Raw genomic sequence first — 18,416 nt, forward strand, 5'->3', positions numbered from 1 at the left:
CCAAGTTGTCCCCAGCAGATGATAAGCGTGTATTTCTGATGTCATTATGGGCTAAACAGGATATGATTGTTTAGCGGTATGGTTTCAGTTATGATACAAAAGTGAATATCGTTTATACTTATTTCTTTTAAAACATTTTATAAAATTAGAGCTAAGACTTCATGAGATCACTTGCTGATCTGTGAGATCTACTCTTAATTTGTACCATGGAGGAGGAAGCAAAACTCCTAGATACTTTCAAACGTTACTAAAGGAGAACAGTTCTACCCTTTTGACTGAAAAACACCCAGTAATGCTATCATATTAAAAAGAAAAGATTTTCTTCTAGGATTATATGTAGAACCTATTGATATATCCTGTGGTTTTAATTTGATCCAAGGGCACTGTCTGAAACAGCAGTGGCAATGTATGAAGGAAAGTGGAACACGCTTAAAAGCCAGGACAGAAATTAAGAACAAAAATCATGTTATTTTGTCATAATAGATGATTATGTTACAGAGGCGTTGTGATTAGATGACTTATTAAAAAACTTAATATATAGCAATAAATGGTGGCATACCAGCCAATTATTTTGGCAGAAGCAAAGCAAATAAAAACTAGAACAGCACCTCACTTCACAACGGTGTTTTGCCTCTGTAAGATAGCGGGAAAACACCGGTGAGATGCTACTCCCCAAAGCGAGAACAATTACAGGTGGAATAAACTATTCTAATTCATAGATGTAATTTAATTGTGCACCTGAAGAAGAGCTATCTGGATCACAGAACTTGCCTTCATAACAGATGTCAGGAGAATAAAATCTAACAGGGATCTACCCAACAGCCCTTTTTTGATTGTACGTGTTAGGCTGTAGAACAACCAGAGCTGATGGTGCTCAAGAATTCAGTTTCCTTTCTGTTGCCTCTTGTACAACAGAGTCAATGAACCTTCCTCTCTCTATTAAAAGTCATTTAGAGGGGAGAGTTGGGATTTCTGTGGGATATGGCAATGTGGGAAGAAAGAGCGTATGCATTTAAAATCCTTGCATTTTTTTCTTATTTTGCAGTTGGGAAGAGATATACATTTGGGTGCTGGTGCCCTTACATTGCTATTCTGCACCTCTCACGTGGCCTGTTCGCAATGAAATGAGGTGCAGGTTTGGCTGTGATTGTTGTGATGGATGACTCCAGTTCTGCTAAATTTTCATAGGAGAAACACCATCAGGTTCTCTATGTCTTATTATTAAAACCAAACATAGCTATTTTAAAACTTCAGTCAAAGTCTTTGAAAAGCTGACTTCTCACTCATTCTGTAAATATCCATTTTTTTTTTATAATTTGTTTTATACTTCCAATACCTCCCCCACCAGGAAAAAGTCTTCCTATCAGAAATGTGAACTGACAGGCAAAGGAATGCCTGGAGCGTCATGCTGTGAATGCTCTGTTTCACTTTTGTTCCCCTAGGATTAAGAGAAACACCACTCATCTGTCAATCTGACTGCTAGTTTAGGAATATATTTCCAACACTTGGATGTTACGTGGCAGTAATTCAGTTGCAGTAGCTACCATAATGCTTTCATAGCTTTTTTTATTCAAACATTGCTTGTTTGAATAAACAGTGGAGGGAAAATAACTTCTCTAGAAGTCTGTCTAGAAAGCTGCCTGGAGGAGAAGGACCTGAGGGCGTTGGTTGACAGCAGCTGAACATGAGTGGCCAAGAAGGCCAATGGCATCTTGGCTTGGATCAGAAACGGCATGACCAGCAGGTCCAGGGAGGTTATCCTCCCTCTGTACTCGGCACTGGTGAGACCGCTCCTCGAATACTGTGTTCAGTTCTGGGCCCCTCACCACAAGAAGGATGTTGAGGCTCTGGAACGAGTCCAGAGAAGAGCAACAAAGCTGGTGAAGGGGCCTAGGAACAGGCCTTATGAGGAGCGGCTGAAAGAGCTGGGGGTGTTTAGCCTGGAGAAGAGGAGGCTGAGGGGAGACCTCATTGCTCTCTACAACTACCTGAAAGGAGGTTGTAAAGAGGAGGATGCTGGCCTCTTCTCCCATGTGACAGGGGACAGGACAAGAGGGAATGGCCTCAAGCTCCACCAGAGGAGGTTCAGGCTGGACATTAGGAAAAAATTTTTCACAGAAAGGGTCATTGGGCACTGGCAGAGGCTGCCCAGGGAGGTGGTTGAGTCACCTTCCCTGGAGGGGTTTAAGGGACGGGTGGATGAGGTGCTGAGGGACATGGGTTAGTGTTTGATAGGAATGGTTGGACTCGATCTGGTGGGTCTCTTCCAACCTGGTTATTCTATGATTCTATGTTTCTATGATTCTAAATGTAGACACGCATACTTATAAGCAGCATTTCCATGGAGCATTCAAGTCAGAGCCAAGTGTAAGAATAAAGGAACGTTCTCCTTCGCAGTGTATTTTAATACTGTGTTTATTTGTGACCTTGTGTTGAACATGTTTGTTGCTTAGCCATACAGGTCACCATATGTCGGTACTCACAACCCAGTTGTTTATGTAGACTTTGGAGAATTGGGAAGAAGGAATTATGCTGAAGTCTGAGAAAGGTCCCATTGGTACTAGGTTATCGAAATTGTTGTCATGCTTAAAAGTAATTAAACAAATCAGTACAGATAAGGGTTTATATTTCTGAAGTTGTGTGGAGATGTGATAATGCAAATCTTTTCTATGAGATAGGATGTAATTCAGATGCTTTTTTGGGCGGAGGGAAGGAAAGTGATTTTTTTTCAGGTTTTTGAGTCCTTATGTAGCATATTACTAATCTTTTATACCTAGACATGTCCTTTGTACAACTCCCTAGTTTAATATTTAAATTCTTTCAAATGAATGAAAAATGGCAACAATTTCTTAAGGCAAGATGTTAACCAGGCCCACGCTGGGAGTAGTATTATCATTTCCACCCTTCCTGAAAAAATTGTTCACTTGCATAAAACTGTATTGAAGACTGTTCCCTCAACTCAAAAGATAAATCCATGGAGTTGTAATATGAATGAAAATTGAATAATAATTTCAAACAGCATTAATTGATGACATTCCCGCTTCCCACCTGGGATTTTCTGAAAAAAATTGTGAAAAGCAAGACTGAAACTTCAGCACAGAGACCCCTTAGGTTTGGCAGAAAGCTTCAAAACCACCAGCTTCTCTTGCTTCCACCTTCGAAGCTCCATGGAGCGGGAGCACCTTGTGTCATCAGCCACTGTTTGACCAAACTTCAGCACTCCTGAATTTCTTTCATTCCATTGACAGATTCATCTCACAAAAAGCCTTCTGTGGAAGAAAATGAGGTTTTCTTACACGTAGAGGAAGATTCCCTATAGCATTAAATAGAACGGGGTTTGATGGTGTTCTTCTGTTTCACCCACTGGAGAGGAGAGGGTTCTGAGATTCAACAGGCAAGGTGCTGGATTTAGCAGAATGTGACAACATTCACAAACCAACACTAAGGAAGCATTTTTCTCCTGCACCATCCATAGGAGGCTGGTGCGCTCCTCTCAGCCTAAGGTGGTGCCAGCTTAATTTACCTGAAGGCTTATTTGTCTGCTATTTCTAGACTGAGTGATATAGTAAAGAAGCTCCTTTTTTCCTCTCCTTACTCCATATATTTACGACAGAAATGTCAATGCTTTTCCCAGTGTTGCACTCCAGCCAGGAGCCAAAACCTAATTTTAATCATGCTCGTGGGTCAGCCCTGCAAATACCTTCTACCAAATTACTAAGAATCCCTTTCTTTTAAATTGGTGTTTACCCTCTGATAGCCGAGTGAGCAAGCCATGTGTCATCAGAGCCTCCCCATAAACAGCTTGTACCATACAGACAATATAGAGGAGCACTGAAAGTGATTTGCAGGCTGTGCTCCTGCTAAATATAGCCAAAATGAGCTCAGATCTATTGAATTGCACAAGTTTGTGGGGCATAAAAAAATTCCATTGAAAGCTATTGAGTACAAAGACGCTGCATTTAGTTGAGTAAGTCCTTGCGCCACAGATCACCGAGTGCTGTACGACTATTCAGTGAAAGAATTATTCTAGGCTTGTCTTGTAGTTAGATGATTCCCTAAGTCTTCATGGCTAACTGCTGTTGGAGCCTGTCTTAAATGGAGGTTTGCTCTGTCTCACCTCAGGTACATTTGATCTTCATTTTTTCTCCTTTTGAATTTGACTTGTTTTGTAGTTTTTCATTTCCTTCTGACCACAGGGTTAGCCTGGACTCATACCATTTTTCTCCTCAGAATTGAATAGGTCATTTTGCTAGCTTCTGGTCTTCTATTACCTAATGGTATTTGATTGAATTCAGATAGGATTTTGTGAACGTTTGTCTCAGGCACTTTAGAAAAAATCAAGGATCTCAATTCACTCAATAGTCACTATCTATATATCTTCCTTTTACTAAGTTCCAGTCTAAAATCTAGCGTGTCACACAATTTGGTTACAACATTACCCAATCGCTAAGTAACAGTGTTGTCATTTTTCATTCCCATTTGCAAAACCCCCAGGAACCAAGAATTCCCACCTATATTCACACTGGAGTTCAGGTGTCTTTAGGAAAGCCAAAAGATCTGTTGCCTGAGGTGAAGGTCATTAAGACAATCTAATAGTAAACACATTGCTTCCTATTGAATTAAGAAGGATGTTAGAAATACCAGTGGTTTTGATTTCAAAGCTCATTCTGATAGGACTACACTTGGAACCTGACACTCAGACTTCCCCTAAAATAGGATCCTAGACTAGATTTTTTAATCTAGACTAGATCATTTTAGTACTGAAAGTAGGAATAAGAACACAATTCTAATGAAGAATACAAAGTACCCACTTTAATGTGATTTTAGTTCATGTAAATTAAAATGCAAGGAATAAAAGGGCCACAGAACATCTCTTAACCAGGGTAGTTGCCTCTCTTTGTACTGCATTTCTTTCTCTTGATGAAACTCAAGAGAATGATTAGCTATTAGCTAACCTCAAATAAATGATTAGCTGTTGAATCTTATAAGCTAAATAAAAGAATTCATTCATGGCATGGCAGATGAATACTGAGTCATGATACCAGAGCAGTCAACTCTCTGGAAAGCAAGTCTGCCATTCAAAAGGACTGTGTTGAAAGACAAGAGAAATGGGCTCATGGAAACCTCACAAAGTTCAACTAATACAAATGTGGGATGCAATAACCCCGTGTGGCAGTACAGCCTGTGGACCCGCCGCTTACTGGGCTGTGTTAGCACGAGGCTGAAACTGGTTGTCCAGAGAGATTGAGGAGGTCTCTAGCTTTGGAGATGTTCCAGACCTGACTGGTCAAGGCCCCAAGCTGCGTGATCTAGCTGGACCTCTTTTAAGCAGAGAGTTGAACTAGACTACTCTGAAAAAGTTCCTTAACATTTTTCGGTGTAAAATGTTCTATGGTTCTGTGATTCTGTCTTAAAGTTTCCCATTTTGGATATTAAAATGGCAGGTGGGGTAGAAGTAGAAGAACTTTTATAAAGCACATAAATGATGAACCATCTCAAGTTTCTAAAAACTGTTTAAAAATCTAGGTAGCATATAATTGGACTTTCCAGCTTCTGCACTTTCTGTAATCTGTAGCTGCTGGTATTTCCTGGAATAGATGTTTTATGTATACAAGGAACAGGATTTTCTGTCTTTCATTTTGTCTCAGTCGTTGTGGTTTATTTTATCTATAATAGTACTTGGTGTATTCTTCCGTAAGAATATGGTCTGGCTGCTGTGCGAAATTGCTCTCAGGGATAGCTTCACACATGTGCCATGGCTATGGAATCAGAAGCAGGATGACTTAAGCATCTTAAGTGTCTGTTGAAATAGTAAAGCAATATAATTAAGCTCTCCGTGTCGCAAAATGGGAGATGCGTCCTTAACAAATCCATTAGAGAACAGACACACAATGTACCTAAAAGCACAGCCTGGCTAGAAAGCTGGTAGTTAATGAACTCTGCACAAGGTATGTTTTAGTCCTCAAGCTTTAATTTTTTTCTTCCCTCTTCCATTTTGCTCTACCACTTTTAATTAAGATTGAGAATACCTAGATAGTTATACACTTCCATTAAATAAATCAGAAGCAGTTATTTTAATTTGGGTACTCAGCAAACACAGTAACGGTTCTAATTTTCAGGCCTTGCTTAAGTCCTTATGGAGTGAACCAAAGAGTTTGATCTTACTAGTGTTCTTGAGATCAACATTTGACCCATTTAATAAACTGGGGTTAACACATTGTCAGGTTTGATGTGACAAAAACCAGGCTTTGCTACAGCTTTGACAGGAGAAAGTGCATCCACAATTGGTCCTAAATTATCAAGGAAGACAAAACCATAATATTATCACAGAAAAAAAATACTGATTTTGCATACAGTATAATTTTTAGAAATTGTTTCAAGTGAATTCAATAAGATTTTATCAGATGAGGGGCCACGGGTTTAATTTTGAGCAAAACCCAACTCTTCTCAGTTGAATGTTTGGATTTATGACTTAAGATGTAGCTTTTATAAGCAGGTAGTGGCAGGCTTTTCTAATTTCTTGGCTATGTTGGTAACTCTGCACTGTACTTGAGGCTTAAATGGATTTTCTTGTGGTGTTCTAAAAGAATCACAGAATCCTGGAATGGTTTGAGTTGGAAGAGGCCTTAAAGATCACCCAGTTCCACCCCTTGCCATGGGCAGGGACACCTCCCCCTGGGTCAGGTTATTCAAATGCTCATTAAAAATAGTTACAAGAAAGTAATGCGAAGTGGTAATAGCAAATGCACATTATTGCGCATAGTTTATTCTTAGATAATTCTTAGTCAGATTTTGCGAACTCCTCTTTTGAGTGACACGCGTAAGGGGCACCCTGACAGCAGTGTTCAGTGCTGTTGGTGCTTTGCCTCTGGATCTTCGGAAGCAATCGTTAAATTTGGGTTTCCATTTGATCAAACGAAAGAAGGCCGGGTCGTCTCTGTCAGAGGGCTGGATTTTATTTCCCAAGGCTAACAGCCATTTCCAGGACTTTGTCAGACCTATGAAGACTTTTTTTCTACCATTGTCAGATGGTATTATTTAAAATCAGTTCATCCACTTGTGTGGGATACATATCCTATATCATACAGAGACTCTGACAAGAAGATGCTTTTACTAGGGGTGTTATTCAAAGCACTGTTGATTTTCTCAGGCTGCAGACATCTGCAGAAAAAGCTTGTAGAACATACGGCATCTGGTATCGAGTCCTAGCTCCTTACACAGACCATATCAAACAGCTTAGAAATGGAACACATACTCTACATCCGCTTGGAAATAGGGGGGGTTGTGTTTATTCTAGATGTATTAGCTGTCACCTCATATCATCAACTAATTATTTTATATCTGAAAATTGTAATGGCATCCTCAGATGTACTAAACTCCGGCAGATTTCCAGCTACTAATCACACCCTTCAGAAAAGGGGAGTTAACTCTTGATGTTCCCCAAGGCTGGAGATCCGATTTCTAGTTCCAGTAGTTGATGAAATGGATTGGTGAGCTGGCTGTTGTTCCTGATAATGTTTTTATCCTGAGTTGTATTTTAAAGAAAGAGACAACAATGCTGAAGGGGCTTTGACACCTTTGAGAAATGCTAGATCTGACTTTAAAAATCTCAGAAAAATTCAGGAATTCTGAGGAAGCCAAGCAACCACCAATGAAGAGTAAATTTTCTCCAACAAGTGTATATGATGGCATGAGAATTTACAGTAACTTCTGACAGCACAGTCAAGTAATTGATGCCAAACTGTGGTAGTTAGTGTTGCTACACTATAAGCACCCCAGTTACTAAGTAGATTTCTGCTTTTAAAGCTGGGTATCAAAATCCTATTATTAAAGGTATTGTTCCTTGCATACCAATTATGTTAAATTGCTAATTATAATATTTTCAAATTATTTTGAATTATTTTCAAATGGTTTTAAAATGACACATTTCTGCAACTTATATTTGCAATAAAGGGCAATGGTGTTGTGTTTAATTATTATGGTTTTGTTATGGCAATGTAGACATGTTTCAAAATGTTTTCTAATTATGCATATCTCTCTCAATGAGATAGCTTTTTGTTAAAATAAATGTTTTAAAATACTTACAGTAACTCATAAAATTGTACTTCAAACTTCCTAGTAATTTATAATTCTCACACAATGGCAAACTTGATATTTATGGGTAGATAGGGCTAATATTAATTTAGATTTAGAGTCAAAAAGTGCAATGTTTGCATAATTAGGCAGTGCATCAAAATACTTATTTTTGGAACTAGAGCCAGCACCCAGTATCCAGCTCAGTTTGTGAATTAGTGCTACATTACTAAATATAGTTCAGAATTTCTGAGGTCATTGACATACAGCATTTAGATCCCTTCTGAGCAATGCAAAGGTCCGAGTTCACTGATTTATCATAGACTCATGGAATGGTTTAGATTGGAAGGGACCTCAAAGTCCATCCAGTTCCACCTCTGCCATGGGCAGGGACACCTCCCACTGGATCAGGGGCTCCAAGCCCCATCCAACCTGGCCTTGAACACCTCCAGGGATGGGGCAGCCACAGCTTCCCTGGGCAACCTGGGCCAGGGCCTCCCCAGTCTCGTGGTGAAGAATTCTTTCCTAATATCTAGTCTAAATCTGCCCCTCTCCAATTTAAAGCCATTCCCCCCTCATCCTGTCACTCCAGGCCCTTGGGAAAAGTCCCTCCCCAGCTTTCCTGGAGCCCCTTGCAGCACTGGAAGCTGCTCCAAGGTCTCCCTGCAGCCTTCTCTTCTTCAGGCTGAACAACCCCAACTCTCTCAGCCTGTCCTCATAGAAGAGGTGCTCCAGCCCTTGGATCATCTCTGTGGCCTCCTCTGGACTCGTTCCAATTATGTCTTGTTGCAAACTAAAGGAATTTTTAAATAATTGTCTGTGTGTAATATTGAACAGTAGAAGAGCGCTGCAGGATTTAGGTGAGATAGTGTTTACATTAGCTCATTCTACCAATATTTGTAGGATTCAGATTCTCAAGGGTTGCATATATTCATTATCGGTTTAAACCATCAGCGTAAGAACTGCCTGTGTCTTGGAAACATAAATAAAAACTTGTCAGTAAAAGGTGAAGACTCTACCACTTTACAAGTGAAGGGAATGTGCGACAAAGGCTGCAAGAGTCTGAAATTTCAACTGAAGTTATTACTTTCATGGCAAGTCCTCTGCTAAAATCTTTGAAATGTTTTGCAAAAAATGTTGCTTCTCGTGTGTTGTTTTAAATTCTATATGACTTAAGCAAATATTTAAATATTATATTAGCTTTTCTGCGTACTTGACGTGAATATAATTCTACCTTCCTGCCAAGTATGTCAAAACCCAAATTCACTTTCATTTGCCAGGGTAAATGTTTATTTTGTTTTCCCACATAATGTGCTCTTTAAAGTGTCACCAGGATACCAAATCTGATTGCTTTTTAATAGAGACACGGTGGGGGTTTTTTGCTTTCATTAGTAACAGGATAAACTATCAGTAATGCTTATGGTAATGAGTCCATGTACAGTAGGTGTTCTTTGCTCTCCTTCCTTTAATCTAAAAATTAAAAAACCCAAACCAAATCCCTTCAAAACTATTGTAACCTCGTGTTTTATAAACGCAGGAAGGGTCTGTGGTAGTAACGGGTGTTGGGGTTCAACTAGAACTGGGAAGCAAGGGACCAGGATGTCTAGGACCCATTTCTTCTGTTAAAGGTGAAGCTGTCATGACTCAACAGGGCTCTCCAAAACAACTTTGTTTATTGTTTTGCTGAGAAATAGCTGAGATTATTTAAGATAGAGTTCACTGGAAGGTTGCTGTTAAGAAATTGTGGTTCACTCGTACAGGAAATCTACCTTTCAGATACTGAGAGCTGCCAGCATATGCTTGAATAGTTTTTGCCAACTTACTATGTTTCACTTTGATTTCCAGCCTTGAAAGTCTTGGAGATTTCCTCCAATCTTAACCAAGCTAACAAAATCTGGCAAATTTTGTTCACAACTTTAAATTTGGAATTTCCTGCTTTTAAATAATATAGCAGTAAAGTTTCATCTGAAAGTTTCTGTTCTGCTTCTTCTGCAAAATTAACTATTTTAAGTATTATTACGGAAATTTTGTGCAATTTACAGATACGCTTTTTGAGATTTCCCTTTTTTCCCCAGAGAAGGCAATAGAGATGTTTAATAAGAGAACCCCTGTGGTGGCTTTGGATGGTGGTGATTGTTTTGAATTAATCACAGCATATGTTTCCTTGGTTTTATGTAAATGTTTAATAATTCTGTGGTATACTTATCAATAGGAATAGTGTAAGGGACTAATTAAATAGATTGTTCCAAATTAGCTTATGGTTCAAATTAACTTAATTACAAATGCTGAATCATTTTTTTAAATTCTGGAAACTTCGTGTTTTCCTTTTCTTCTCTGACATTAGAAAGAGAGAAGGGAATGTAGAGGGAAAAAAAAAAAGAGAAACACTTGCTGATTAAACAAACTGCAGGAGAACCCCTCCAGGGATGGGGCAGCCACAGCTTCCCTGGGCAACCTGGGCCAGGGCCTCCCCACCCTCAGCGTGAAAAAATTCCACCTTATGTCCAGTCTAAATCTGCCCCTCTCCAGTTTATACCCATTGCCCCTCATCCTGTCACTAAAAGCCTTTCTAAAATCAGTGGGGGCAAATATTATGAGGGTGAGAGATACTTGAGAATTTTTTGCGATAATGTAATAGCTACAATAAATTTACACAGAATCTAATATAAATATTAAGTAAATAAACATTTCTATGCTGTCTGTCCTTTGATTTATCCTTCTATTCATATTTCATCATAAAGCTTACAATATTTTACGTTTGCTTAAAAGTGAGCCTCTGTGATTGTTGTCTTATTGTCAAAGAGAGTGTGATGGCTGGTTTTGACTGAAAATAAGATAAATAATTATGTTGGATGATATCAATGTATTTTATGTAATATAAAGAATTAAATCTCATTATGGAAAAGGGGCCGCTTTGCTGTTTGTATCTCCCTGGCCGGGCAGTGGTGCCTGTTCTGAGGACTGTGAGCTTTACTTGTGAGATGCTAAAGCTCTTTATACAAACCTCATCTGTGAATTAATACAGAGTCAGGGTAAACGTTCAGAAGAATTCTACCCAGAAAGTATAAAGGTATCTCGATATTAACCTGCTCTGTAAAGTTTTTGATGTGCAGCCAGGTGGAAACCACAGGAAGGTGTTACAGTGTCCTCAACCAGAAAAGTGAGGGACAGCTGGTCATCTTGTTAATAAATCCCACGTAACTTTTAAAGTTTGGTAGCGTAGTTTATCTGAAATTATGTTATGAGTTTTGGAAAGTACAAGGTAGCCATAAATTTAACACACAGTTTTACAAAATTCATGATGATACTTATTACAGCAGAAAAAAAAAAATATTTTCCTGTAGGAATCCAAGTTATTCCATGGAATGGAAATGTTTCTTTTCCAGATTCCAACTCTGCTTTCAGACTAGCAGTAATAAATTTAGACAAGGAATTTGGATATGATATGGAGCCGGTTCAAGTGAATAGAGTATGTGTAGATTCTGCATATGTTTGAGGGCAGATATTACAGGGGCAGCGAGTCCCTGTCGGGAGGTCGGTTTTATTTATTCCTTAAGCAGTGAGATCATGACTGCTGGGAATGAATCCATTCATTTTGTTATTGTCTGTGCAATTTCATTAGCTTTCTTTCTCCGTAATTCCCTTGAAATTTTTACGTAGTCTCGGATAGTTGTGCCAGCTCCCTTCCTACTGCTTATCTCTGCATACTTTGCTAGATTATATTCTACATGCTTTGAGGAAGATGAATGGAGTTGACACGCAGCCGGGGTACGGAGCCGCTTTTGTAGACGCTTTGCATTGCTTTGAGATCACAGCAGGAACCAAATTTATTAAGTCACTCTTTAGTCTTGGCTTTTGCTTAGCCCTAAAATGGAAGTTGCTGTTTTGGTGACGGTGTTCTTCACTCATCAGAGCAGGATGAGTCTTGCTTTTCCTAGAACGTCTGTCCTGTGGACATTTAGACCTAAGCCAGTGTCTCTAGGGCTCCATTGCTGGTATCCATAGCTGATGAACTTCAGATAAGTTCATAGATGTGATTCGTTCATGTTCATTTTGAACATCTAGTTTAGGATGAAGTTGCTCTCTAAAAGGACCTACTGTGGTTTTTTACTATAAAGGAAATATAGGTGACTAATTAGGACTGCGGCTTGTTCAAGTGAGTCCCATGCTTTGTCACCAATCACCAATTTTCTATAACGAAACCTTAATATATATCTATTTTTTATATATACTAGATATGATATTTTATATTATTTTTAAAAGTCTATTTTAATTTCTATTTATCATCATCATCTACAGCCTCTTTTCACATCATTTACAGTTGTGGATCCTGATGTTTTTAAAGTTCTTAAGGTCTTAAGCTCTGTTTATTGGGGGGAATAGAGTGAATAATATTGCAGAAAAAGCAAAACATTTTTTAGCATTTATAACTGTGAAATACATGAAGATTGAGATCATCTTGTTCACCAGTAAAAAAAAAATTATATTTTCTTCTAATATTGGGAAGTTTGTACTAAACACGTGAGTACTCAACACCAGCGTTACATCAAAGGCCTCGAGTTTGCTATGCAGAATTGTTCAGATTAATGGTTGCTGCAGAATGTATGGTATGTTCTATAAGAGGTGGATAGAAATGATAAAAGTTCCCTGTATGTCTGTACTTTATAGCCAAATCAAGTATTACATTTCAAAAGCTAGTGATCTTTCCCCAAGCGGCATTTTTATTTTCTGTATAAACTCTGAGTAAGCTTAATCTTTGAAAATGCTTACTCTTAAAACCCTTTCTGAGTTTGCTTGCCAATTCAAGTGATTCTCAGAAGAGTAAATACATTTTTCCTTTATATAACAAAAATCTGCAGATAGTGGTAATCCTCAGATAATTTCAAGATACAGACAACTAAAAATGTGTTTTCAGCATATTTCATAAGCTCTTCAATATGAAGCTACCTTGTGCTTTATTTCTCAGTTATTGAGTTTTTTTTCAGTCTGGGTGGGTTTTTTTCCTACAGCCCAAGCACTGTCAGGTACAGCAGCACCCTGTTATTCTCTAGTGTAAATAAAACAATTTATTTAGCCTACTCTTTTAAGTAATATCAGCCATTGCAGGGGAACATAATATTTTTCCCTAGAGTAGTCACCTGCCTCCTTTGAAGCCGTGATGGGTACGCAATGGAGAGGTCTTTAGGAAAATCAGGAATTCATCCCACACTGTTTTGGGAAGCCAACAATTTCATCATTAATATTGTTGCCAAACACAGGGATATCAGCCATGCTGCCTACATTTTCCCAGTGTTCCAGCTTAGCAGCTGCTTGGAACATTTCCTTTGTAGAATCATAGAATCACTAGGTTCAGACACAAAATAGTTGGTAAGCAAGTTAACATTTGGCCTCTTGCCCTCCCCCCACACAAAGAGCTTTATAGGTCAAGAGTGAAAGCTTTAAAATGCAATCAAAATGAGATTATTTGTTACTGTGGATGGTAGGTGACAAGGTGCGACTCTTTACCTCTTCTTTCCTTTCCTTTCTTAATCTTCCATTTTAGTTCTTCATGCTGAAAGAAACATATGATGCAATGCATTTTTAGAAGGCTAAGGGTCATTGGGCACTGGCAGAGGCTGCCCAGGGAGGGGGTTGAGTCACCTTCCCTGGAGGGGTTTAAGGGACGGGTGGATGAGGTGCTGAGGGACATGGGTTAGTGATTGATGGGAATGGTTGGGCTTGATGATCCAGTGGGTCTCTTCCAACCTGGTGATTCTAAGATTTAGTGTGCCAGGTCCTATCTACTTCATCCTTCGGCGTGTTCCAGGGATAGCGTGCAAAGTATTTTAGCTCTGCTGTCCACCACATAATTCAGCTTCATAACTGCTTAGGGTGACTAGTAGTACTATAGAGGGAGTCACTACAAGAAAGACATTGAGGGTCTGGAGCGTGTCCAGAGAAGCAGGAGCAGGGGAAGAGGCTGGAGAACAAGGGTTATGAGGAGCAGCTGAGGGACCTGGGGTTGTTTTCAGCCTGGAGAAAAGGAGGCTGAGGGGAGACCTCATCACTGTCTGCAACTGCCTGAAAGGAGGTTGTAGTGAGGTGGGTGTTGGTCTCTTCTCCCAAGTGATGGGTGATAGGACAAGGGGGAACGTCCTCAAGCTGCAGCAGGGCAGGTTCAAATTGGACATCAGGAGAAGTATCTTCATGTAAAGGGTTCTCAGGCCCTGGCAGAGGCTGCCCAGGGAGGTGATGGAGTCCCCATCCCTGGAGAGGTTTGAAAGACTGGGAGATGAGTTGCTCAAGGATCTGGTCTAGTAGGCATGGTTGGACTCAATGATCTCAAAGGTCTTTTCCAACCAAGTGATTCAATGATTCTATGAAAACTATATACTTTTAATTATTTTGGCAAACCAGTGAGGCAGTGTCATTGGTGTCATCAATTTTATCTGGTTTCAAGCTGAGGTTACTCCAAGGTGGTTTTTTCATGTGGGAAATATTCCCAGCAAACTCGTTCTATACTGATAAAAACGGACTTTGAGCCTGTCGGTGTGAATTGCTGTTCCCTTCAAGAACAGAATTTGGAAAGTTCCTCTGGTATAAAATTGAAGCTGTTCCTTAGTTAAAATGTCCAGTCTCATTTCTTGTTTTCATGAAAAAGTAATGGAAAAAATAAAGTCTGTGCAAAAGAGCAAGTAGGTATTCTGTAGAGAGCATAAAAGAAAGCATCGCTTATAGGTTTTAGAATTTTCAGGAACTTCCTGTGACTTTCCCAACTTTGAATTCTGTTTCTTTTAAACTCTTTTAGCCTGGAGTAACACTGTGTTCGCAGCAATGTGACTGCTCTTTCTTCTCCCTTTTTATCTCCTGTTATTGATTCAATTTAAGTTTATAAAATATACCTTAGAAATGCAAAGATAAGGGAACACTACCTTTTTTTCCAAAGCAGGGATGATGTAATAGGAAATAATTACTGTTTATACCCTTGAGAAGAGAAGAGGACAGATGATCCACTCTTGTCTTCTGCTTTGCTGTTTCCGTAGTGATAATGTACCTGTGCTGTCCCTCTGGTTTTTTATCCTTCATTTGCTGGTTATTTATAGACTATTCTAAAATTGTTTGGACTGATGGACCTTGAACTTTGAGTTTCCATGCCATAATGTGTGTTTTTTGTTAAAGTGTATCGGGGAATAAAATATAGACCCTTTATTTATGATAAAAGCTATTTTATTTGGTGGTGGTTTAGAGCATCACTCTAGAATCCACTTTTAAGAAAGACCTCTTGTAAAGGAGAAGGGAGAAAGCAATCTGTAATAATAATCTATAACCAGAATAATTTGGTTCTGCAATTTCCACACTACAATATGAGATGCTGTAGAAGTGGAAATATGCTTGTCAAATTTCTAGATGTGTTTTTTACTTTGTCAGCTCAGGTAGGGCTTTGAAGCGTAGCTGCTCATGGTAGCATTTCACGTCACTCTGCTTTCTTCTGCCTTCCTTGTTGTTGCTCCTGGACAGCTGGTGGTTCAATTCATGACTAAACTGAACAGGTTGTCTGTTAGTGAGACCTCCTAATTGATGGATTGGACTGCTATAACAAAGTGACATGAAAGGTAGGGAATAGAGGAAGGAACTGTGTTTGAAGTACTGATTCTTTTTTGTTTGTTTTGTTCCTGATTTGAGAATCTGCTAAGATCAGTCTGCTGGTTGTGCAGCCTGTCTCCAGATACTTTTATCAACAGCCTGTTTGTTTTCCATTACCTATGATTAAAGTCCACAGTTTTGGTTTCATCAGGTGTAAAAAAGCTCAGAAAATCGGAGCAAGAGTTGTGTGTCTGTATGTGTGTGTTTTCTTTCTTTGTTTTTGTCTTTAATTTGAACACACCTGTACTTTACCTCCTTTGTGCTTGGTTTCTTGAGCTGTAGGGACTCACTGCAGAAGTAAAGCCTTGGTGTCTCATCAGCCACTCCAAATACCTCTTTGTATCCTCAAAGTTCTGTTCTTACCAAGTCTAATAATTTGTTCATTGAGTTATTGTTTGGAAGAGAGTTATATTCCTTTCCTTGACGTTTAAGACTATCAGCTTTCCTTGTTTGAGAGACTTGAGTAAGCTGTGCTTCCGAAGGTGATAATCATTCTCATTAATCTGACTTCTGCTTCCTGCTCAGGTTCGTGATTTCATCTCTTCTAGAGTACAGATCTGTACTTTGTGAAAATCAGCCCTGCTCTAATGAAGTAAACAAAACTCAAGCGTGTGCTCAACCCTAACTCTGAACGTTGGTGCTGCTTCAGCCCCAATTCAGTTACGGGACAGTGCGTGTGTGGAGTGGAGGGAGGGCCCAATGCTCATGGCTACGACTGGTTTCAGAGATCATCTTTTGGGTGACAGTGGACCCTGTGTGGAATGCATTCTTATCTCCACTAGTGAACATTTTAAGCCAGTTATCCTGAATGACCTATAATGCAGTCTAATTTCTTCTCCTGTAGGTGTTCAGAAGTATAAAAAAAAATCAAGCATAGATTAACAGTGAAAGAAAACAAAGAAACAGGCACATTTGCCACTTAATTATTACAGTATCTTAAGTGTCTGTGTGGGAAGGAGCACTTCAGTGCTCCCCTTTATCTGGTCAGTGTGCTCAGTTCACTTGTGCTAATGCATTTTAAAAGCATATGGATTAATTTCTGCTCGGTGCAGGACACATTGGTCTTGGTCCAGGAGAACGTTTTACTTCTTTGATCATCTATAAACACGTAGGCAGACTACTCGTATGCTTCAGTTGAAATGTGCACCTTTGTCAGGGCCACAGTTCTCAGCACCTTTCCTAACTCAGCCCTCGTCACTGTCGTACACGAGCAATGTGCAAGCAGATTTTTGAAATAAGAATTGACACGCTCCCCTTGGTAATTTGACTCTCGAGACTAATGACTGATCCATGGCGTATATTTCTGCATCTGAACGTGTTCTATACATGTTTCGTTTGGGTGGGTTTCTTCAAGGTTGTGGCAGAGACGCTGCTGTAATTTCTGTTGTGGAATGCAGTTCTTCTTGGAATAAGGTACATCATGAACTTCTACTCTTTTGTCAGAGAGCAGAAAGACAAACACGAACGATGGACTCGGTCCAGTATGCAGAATTCTGTGAAAGTCGCCAATTGAGTTTTTGTAAGTATTATAATGGCTGCACTGTGTTAAGATGTTTGATTATTGTTTCATGTAACAGAGAACACAGCAGAACCTCATTTTTTTAAAAAGCACATTTGTTTCATACTCTATAATAAAACTTTAAATTCTTTGTCCACATAACTCCTGGGAACGGTTAATGTAGAATAGTTTCAGGCTGTCAGGCAGCATATTTTACTTGAATATTTACCAAGCTTTCTATATTCTCAAATGCTGTGTTGGTGAGGATAAGTGCAAAGATAGAATTGTTAAAGAGTTAATGAATTAACACCCATACTTGTCTGAAGTCTGTCGTGGTGGTGTTATAGTCAGCATATTAGTAAAGTTTCGTGGTTGTAGTTTTTTCGGAATACATCTAAAATTAGGGAAGAGCAGCAAGTTTTGCTTTTATTTCTCTATCCGCAGAGACACAAAGAACTTACTGAAGACTCTTTTTCTATTTTAAGCTGTAAGCTCCTGCTGTGGAATTTATTCAACATTAGCCAAATTCATCAGGATACGCCATTCCAACACTAATAACATGATGACAGAATTAGGGCTTTACTAGCACTGAAAACCAACTTACTAGAAGTACTTGTGGGCCACAACTATAATGAGCTGTAAATTAATGGGCTTGATCATGTAGCAAAACATCATTACAGAAGCGGTTAAGTGATGACTAAGGTTTTAGGTCAAATGTCAGAGAAAATAAGGTGAAGGAGCCAGTAAAAAACATGACAAAACAGCACATGATCCCACAACACAGACTTGAGCACAATGGTGTCTTTAAATGAGAGACCTTATCTAGTTCTTCCTTTTAAATTCGAAGAAAGAGTGACTCATTTATGGCAAATAAATGACACATTTGAAATGCTCTTCTGTATCAGCAAATGTCAGCAAATGTAGGAAAACATGTTTTGTAAGCATTTCTTTTCCTAATTCAATATTTTTTATAAGTTTAGTTATAATTTGGCATCACACATCTGTGAGCCATTAGATCAATGATACTTCAGATTAGGGTGACCAGCAAATGAGAGGTTTGTGATAAACTCAGTTTGAAAAACCCTTAAATTATCATCTGGATACAGAACAAATAGAAATCTTAAATTTGTGAAATAAAATTGGATGTTGTTGACTGGGGAACTGTGATCTATAGAAGTATCTCAATGGTGTTTTCACGATGTTTTTAAATGACCACGTCAGT

The 18,416-nt window shown here is 39.0% G+C and overlaps 1 protein-coding gene across 3 annotated transcripts in view; it reads left to right on the forward strand.

Annotated features, from left to right (window-relative positions):
• Positions 1–18,416, forward strand: part of SUPT3H (SPT3 homolog, SAGA and STAGA complex component) — a 247,597-nt gene that overhangs the window by 171,506 nt on the left and 57,675 nt on the right. For all 3 annotated transcript variants that reach the window (XM_069850820.1, XM_069850819.1, XM_069850821.1), the window contains exon 7: positions 17,140–17,215. In XM_069850820.1, coding sequence (XP_069706921.1) covers positions 17,140–17,215 — 76 coding nt within the window. The remainder of the gene's footprint in view (positions 1–17,139; positions 17,216–18,416) is intronic.

Source organism: Phaenicophaeus curvirostris, chromosome 2 (assembly GCF_032191515.1).
Source record: "Phaenicophaeus curvirostris isolate KB17595 chromosome 2, BPBGC_Pcur_1.0, whole genome shotgun sequence".
Lineage (NCBI taxonomy): Eukaryota > Metazoa > Chordata > Aves > Cuculiformes > Cuculidae > Phaenicophaeus > Phaenicophaeus curvirostris.